Raw genomic sequence first — 7,395 nt, forward strand, 5'->3', positions numbered from 1 at the left:
GAGAAAGAGAGATGAGGGAAGAAGGCAGAATTCACGTTAAAATATTTAGTTACATTTCAAACCTTTCTTCGTATTATGGGCTTTTCTATTGCAACAGCTTCAAACATCTCCCTAGCACAATGACAATATTCATTCTATGTTCAGTGGAATCTATTAACAGGGCATTGAACTCCACAGAGTTCGCACTACTGGAAGTTAAAATGTCATTTTATTCTTTTCATGTGAAGTCAGGGATGTCTGCCAGGAAACAGATCAGTTGTCTACACTCTGTTCTCAGTGTCATCTTGAGTCAGATCTAGGTCATTTAAACACACAAAAAGTCTTTAAGCGTTCCAAACTATTTGCCTTCACAGTCAGGGAGTTTTGTACGCAATAGAACATATGAACACCGGGAAGAAAATAGATTTTAAAACAGTACATCCACAAAAAATTGTGCGGTGTTGCGTTGGCCAAAGAGAGAAAACAGACTCTTATTAGTGATACTAATGAGGAGTGTCTGTTCGGAAATGTGAATTAATATGCCATTTCCAATCAAGTTAATGTTGATTATAACCCAAAAACATCTGCAGATGTTGATACCGACAGGATGATACAGCTTCAGATCTCTGCAGTGATTAGACACCACCTTCCTGGAGCTGTGTATGCAGTCCACCATACCCATTTCCACCGAAGGTGTGGCTTGGAGTAACGCCAATATAGAAGGATGGCCATGGGCTGTGCTTAAAGGTTCCCCAAAGTGGCACTAAAGGTCCTGTTGGAGGTAATACAGAGAAATAATGTCCTCTACCCTTGGGAAGTGGGGCACTGTGTAGTGGTTAAGGAAGGCACAGAAACAGCTGATATGGCATTTGTGGCAAGAGGTCACCTGGGAAGCAACGACAGGGAGCCATGGCACCAGACCACGGCTCCTGTTCCCAAAGAGATTGAGGGTCAGTGTGAAGAGGTCTCCTCACAAATGGGATGCACTGGACAGTCACGGGCAGAAGCCATACCAGTTGGAAGGAACATAGGGGGCAACATTTTTCTGGGAGGGATTGGTTGTATGCTGGTGCAGCTGTAGACTCATGAGGGCATTGCAGATGAAACATCACAAGGTGGCTTATGGGCACAACATACTTGGTACAACACCATGCCTGCCTCAGCACTGAACCTGAACTGGATTCTCCCCAGCCTGGCTTGACTGGTCATTTCTAGCAGTGGTTTGTAGAACCCAGCATCAAAGAAGACCTAATGACCGAGGTCAATGCAGTCAAGGCAGCTTGCATGGGATGAGTGCAATGTAAGCTCCAGCACCTGCTATGGGAATTTCTTGCTCAGAAGGGAGTCACAGAGCATCTCAGAGGACGAGAGGCTGCCCTCTACCAGGCTACTGGGTGGATTGAGCAGAGTCACTGAGTTGGCATTGGAAGCACAATGGAGCAGGAACCTATTATCCTCCCTTTGGATACCAACATTCCTGCTCCATCCCCCAAACCACCATTACCTTCACACCCTTGAAGCTTGTAGCCTAGACTGTTCACGTCTATGTGAGTTGGCCCTTTCCAAATGCACCACAGTCAGTCAGTCATAGTCAACAAGTTAATAAGAACCTTAAGGTGCACGCAAAATCCTCACAGGAACATCCTTTAGTTCCGTTCAGATGGTCATTGTTAGGAGACATTGTTATTTGAAATTGACTGAGCAAGTAATTTAATTATCAATCAGCCACTTAATGATTGTCTGGGTGACTGTTGCCAATGCACATCACTCCTTTACCAATATAGTACTTGCATTCATTGTGCTCTAATCAACATTTCAGCATAAGAACACACCCTGGGCACCACCAGTTTCTTTTGTTATCGACCAGTCCAGAACCCCTCAAAATGATTTAAGAAGGTAGCTTAGACCCTAACTTTTTCTTATTTTAAAGGTAGATGTGGAGTACACGTTCCAGATAAACCAGCTCATTGAGCTAACTGACCCCACATTGAAATGTAGGAAGAGTGGGTAAGTGGAGTTGCAGATGATTTAAATTGATCTGACTTCAGGGACTGAGCAGCCTCCTGGAGTTTGTATTCGTAGCCCAGGCTCTTTGTGAAATGATAAGGCGCTTTCTGGTGTTTTTATTTTGGCTTCGCTTCCTACTCTTTGCCAGATAGCCTTACATTGTCTCTTTCCTCATCTCCCCACCCCAAGCACTTGTACAGTTACCAAGTGCTGCATGCTGGAAATACCTGTGGTCTTGGTGCAGAAGGCCACATCCATAAATGGACATGAGCTGCCTCTCTCCTTTTGGCTTCATTGAGAGTGTAGTTTGCTTAACATTGCACCATTGAAATTAGGCTTTTGGATAGCCAGCGTGTTTTCTGGCTAGTTCATCCCTTTGATGCAGGCGTGTTTCTTGTTAACTCTTTGTCAGACATGTTCCAAAAGGAGATTATAATATTCCAATGACCTGCAGGGCTGTGCTAAACAAACTGTTCTGAAGTATTTAAATACCTGGTGCTTTCTTTGTGTCCTGCAAAGTTGCTAGGTGACTTTCTTGGCTGTTATTCATCCTAATCAATACCTGCTAACTTACACAACAACAACTTTGCAATTTACGCCGTTCATGTCCTGAGATACTTCACAGAGTGTGTTGTGCAAGCTCCAGTAGCATTTTGAGAAAATAACAGAGTTGCAGGTGAGGGAGGGAGGTTCATGCCTGGCGAGCCAGAAACTGGGAGACCTTGATTTCTGATTGCTGGGGTACATTGTGAAGATCTTCTCCTGAATTTTGCCAATAGCTTGGAATTGGCTCATGGGTCTTGACAGTGAGTGGTCGAGTGGTTCTGTTACAGGTGGGGCATATTATTCATGAACACATTGCAGCAGCCATTGACACGTGGTGGAAGGGTGTCCCCTGATTTATTTTATCCCTGTTCCCACCCAAACAGGCATGGGCAAAGTAACCAATCAGCAGTGGCTCATTGGATAGCGCTGCTGCCTCACAGCACCAGGGACCCGGGTTCGATTCCCACCCTCGGGTGACTATCTGTGTGGAGTTTGCACATTCTCCTCGTGTCTGCGTGGGTTTCCTCCGGGTGCTCTGGTGTCCTCCCATGGTCCAAAGATGTGCAGGCTACGTGGATTGGCCATGCTAAATTCCCCCATAGTGTTCAGGGATGTGTCGATTAGGTGGGTTATAGGGGAATGGGTTTGGGTGGGATGTTCTGAGGGTCGGTGTGGACTTGTTGGGCCAAAGGGCCTGTTTCCACACTGTAGGGATTCTATGAAATCAGATGTGATTCGACAGGTCAGGCTACTCGACTTTAAGCAGGACACAATTTATTTAAACTCTGTAGTTAAAATACAAACAAAAGAAAGAGGAATTTAGAATAACTTAACTATTAGAAAACTTAACTGAATAGATACATATTGTAGATACTAATTAACTGTTCCAATATGGTAACATCCCATAAATCCACCCCTTGGCAAAAAGGTAAATTCACACACAGATTCTTACATGCAGTTCTCCAATCCAGGAGGGAGAAAAAATATCAAGAGAAATTTCTGAAAAAGTGGCAGCTGGGAATCATTTACTGAAGCTTCCAAACCTTGGGAGCCCAAACAGCTTCTGACTGCTACAGCTAAAAAAAACAAGAAAGCCCAGTCTGTAAGAGCTGGCCAATCCCCTTCCATTGTTCCAACAGTTTTAAAAGAACCTAAAGGCCTCCTAAATTATTTACTGAAGCCATTTTCAGTAGATAGTTCTCCCCACTGCCTTTACAACCTCTCTTCAAAAAGATCCAGGACAAAATAACCTTTTTAAAATGCAAGCATCATCACATACTTTTCACAAAGAGCTTGGCTAAAATCATATAACGTTCCATAAACTTATTAATCATAAGCAGGCTGTGAATAATACAAGTCCATAAAAGCAAAGGTAAAGGTTGCATTATTTATTAATCTACATGGATATATTACGTTGCGTTAACCTATAGATGAGCATAATTTTCTGCTGCAATGTATAGGCCAGCAAAGTATTGAAAGATATGTGGTTCAGACCTTCTGTTCAGCACCAGTGCTAGGTGCATTTCCTGACCTTTATTTGCACTCTTCCCACTGGGACTTTGGATGCTAGCTGAAGCAGCAATGGATCTGTGCAGTCTTTGAAGAGGAAAATCAGTGAGCACAGGAGGAATGGATGAAGACAAGCCTTGAATTTTTTTTTACAACATGTATTCAGGAAAGTTTTTAAAGGTCTCAAGATGAATGAGCGGCTGAGTGAGTGAGAGAGTAGTGCGATGAGTAAGTGTGTGAGGGGTGGGTGAATGAGTGAGTAAGCGAGTGAGTGAGTGGCAGGTGATTGAGTGTGAGACTGAGTGAGAAAGACCAAGAGAAAGAGAGAGAGAGAGAGAGAGAGAGATTGTAGGATTGTGGTGAGTTGAGAGTATTCAGGTTGTTGGAGTCCAGTTTCTAACTGTCAATTTACCCTGGATGGACCTGCATCACTGAGAGAATTAATATCAATCTTATATGTAAAAAGCAACCTCATCAGATTAACATTGATTATTTGTACTGTGACAGTGAAGAATAATGTTAAATGCCATTGTTTACATTTGGATTTCAGGTAGAGTTAAGCTTCATCTCAATTGTCTGAAATCACACAACTGGGCTATTTTCCAATTGTGTCCACATATATGTGTCTGACTGTCTAAAGTTTGTCAATTTCCCCAACATCCCTTTGCCTCGACCAGAATCTCGTCCATTAAAACCCATTAAGCAAACTACCTGTTGGACCAAGAGGTTTTCGTCACATATTGTCATCGCTTTTCCTTTTGTTCTGTATCTGCTTCCCTCGTAACTATCATTCAGAAAACCAACAGCATATTACCATTCTGTTTCAGAAATCCAGCACTGAAGTGAAATTTACAGCATGCCAATGTCATTGCCAGGAAATTACAAGTTCTGCTGAAGATTTTGAAATTACCTTGTTAACCCCTGAGATTAAAGCATTGAAGAGGTACAATACTTACGCCACAATGCCAGAGAACTGGAACATTTCAGCAGTCAGATATGACAAATAGCTGTACAGGAATACGAAGAGAGGTTCGATCACCCGGATATTCTCCGTGAAGCGAGTAGTGAGAGCTGCAATGATTCCATAAGTAATGCCCACCAGCAAACCTCCGAATCCAACCAGAAAGAACTTAAAAATTCCCACTAAAATATCTGACACTCCAACGGAGGACATGGTACAAAAAGTCTTAAACAGTTTGTATAAAACCTGCAAACAGAAAAACAAAAAGGAATATCATGAAAGGATAGTATTTTTTCCTGACCATCCAAGGTCTATCGTTATACCTTTTCAGTGTTTTTAAGAAGGAATTAACTATTCAACCTTTGATAAAAGATTACCATCTCAAAGCATTTACTTAACACAGTGGAAGCTGTGAATTTCTGTTGACAATAATATCGACTAATTAACACTCAATGGTAAAATTCACCAACATATTCCCATTAGGGAGCTCCTATCATAGGGAGCACATGTTAAATGGAGGCAAGCTTCCAGATCTCTAGTGCTGAATTTGTGATGTATGTTCCCAGCCATCGAACTCCTGGAATAATGAATAGCTCCCTTTAATGTATGGTGAAATCAAAAAGAATCAAATTCAGATCACACAAAACTCCACTTTACAACCTCCTGGGCTCAATACTGAGTTCAACACCTTCAGGTCGGAGCCCCATTCCTTCCCTTTTGTTTTTTAGCTTTGCTTGTTACACTGTCTGTTATCCTTCTCCCTCCACCCCTCCCCCAAACCCCCTCCTCCCAGTGGGACTGTCTGTTCTTTCCAGTCTGGCAGTTAGACACACCATTGTTATGCCATTCTCACATTCTGATAACTTAATCTGAACTATCAACATCCTTTCTCCCCCCAGCACTCCAACAGCATCCCACCCCCCCCCAACTATGGCATAAATGCTGCCCCCTCCACATTTCACTTCAACTCTGACGAACAGTCATCTAGACTCAAAACATTAGCTTGCCTTCTCTCCATGAATGCTGCCTGATCTACAGCATTTTCTTTTTTGTTTTCAACACAAAACTCCAACTGTGATAATGTTGTAAGCCTTTCCTGCTGGCTGAATATGAAATCCAACAGAAAGATGCCTGTGATAAAACTGAAGTGCCAGAATGGTAAATCTGGATTGGCCAAACACACGCACGCCTGTTACATGACCACACAAGCCAATGGGACTGGAATTAAACCAACCCAGATCACAACAAGATACCATTCGCCATCGAGCTCTCTGTGATAGGATCTCCCAAATATAGTTAAACCTGTCCGAGCAAGTTAAAAGTGCTGATGATTGGAGGTGAATTGAAGTTCATACAGCAACTGGAAAATACTGGTGGAAAGCAAAACATGGACATCACTGAAGAATGTGAGAATACACCATGGAGTTTAGTCATCCATTCTGAAGCACAAGATGAATATCTCGGAACAGTTCAACAACTTTCTCTCCAGTAACAAAAAAATTGGGCCATGCACCCTGACATCGCTGACCTCAAGGGCAATCACACAGATGAAGAGTCCCGATCCGAAACGTCAACTTTCCTGCTCCTCTGATGCTGCCTGGCCTGCTGTGCTCCTCCAGCTCCACACTGTGTTATCTCTGACTCCGGCATCGGCAGTTCTTACTATCTCTCGTACTGACTTTCTTGCCTGTCAAGCTTGAACCAATGGATGAGGGGGTTGATTAGGAGCCTATAAACAACTACCTGTGACAATCAATCTCTTCCGTCCTCGATGACTTTGATAAGAAGCAGGAGTACAAATCAACTGCTCTGAAGGTCATCTTCATGATGAAGAGGGCATGGAAGATGGTGATAGTAACCACAAGCACCAACTACTTCTGCCACGCTGGGTTCAAACAGATTACAACTGTGTAAGTCGCTGAGAACAAGAAGAAACGTATGATGCAAATCAGCCCATTGACTGACTGGGCTCTTTTTGTTGACCTGTGGGAGGACGGCATGGAAATTCCAGCAGGGGCAACCATTTACACTCAGGTGGACAATGCTGGAACTGACAGAGCAGGCAATTGTTGGCTCAGTACATTCTTCACCTGAAGAGACCGAAACCCCTGAAGTGTTCATCACATAGCCGCCTGTTTCCCGACTTGAAGCCACAAAGGTCTTAAAGTTTGCTTTTGGTTTATGGACAGCAGCACAAAAACAGAGAAAAACTGTTTGACTGCATTGACATCATAGCGGACTGTCTCACATTCACCCAAAGACAGCACACTAAGCAGAAAGAGATTGCTGAGATTTTCCAGAACCAACCTCCAATATTTTTCAGAGATAGTAGGAACTGCAGATGCTGGAGAATCTGAGATAACAAGGTGTAGAGCTGGATGAACACAGCAGGT

At 43.1% G+C, this 7,395-nt stretch overlaps 1 protein-coding gene across 1 annotated transcript in view; it reads right to left on the bottom strand.

Annotated features, from left to right (window-relative positions):
* Positions 1-7,395, bottom strand: part of LOC109936810 (sodium/hydrogen exchanger 2-like) — a 145,645-nt gene that overhangs the window by 89,557 nt on the left and 48,693 nt on the right. Inside the window, exon 3 of the mRNA XM_048605134.1 lies at positions 4,998-5,248. Within this exon, the coding sequence (XP_048461091.1) occupies positions 4,998-5,248 (251 nt within the window). The remainder of the gene's footprint in view (positions 1-4,997; positions 5,249-7,395) is intronic.

This window comes from Rhincodon typus, chromosome 14, assembly GCF_021869965.1.
Source record: "Rhincodon typus isolate 14 chromosome 14, sRhiTyp1.1, whole genome shotgun sequence".
Lineage (NCBI taxonomy): Eukaryota > Metazoa > Chordata > Chondrichthyes > Orectolobiformes > Rhincodontidae > Rhincodon > Rhincodon typus.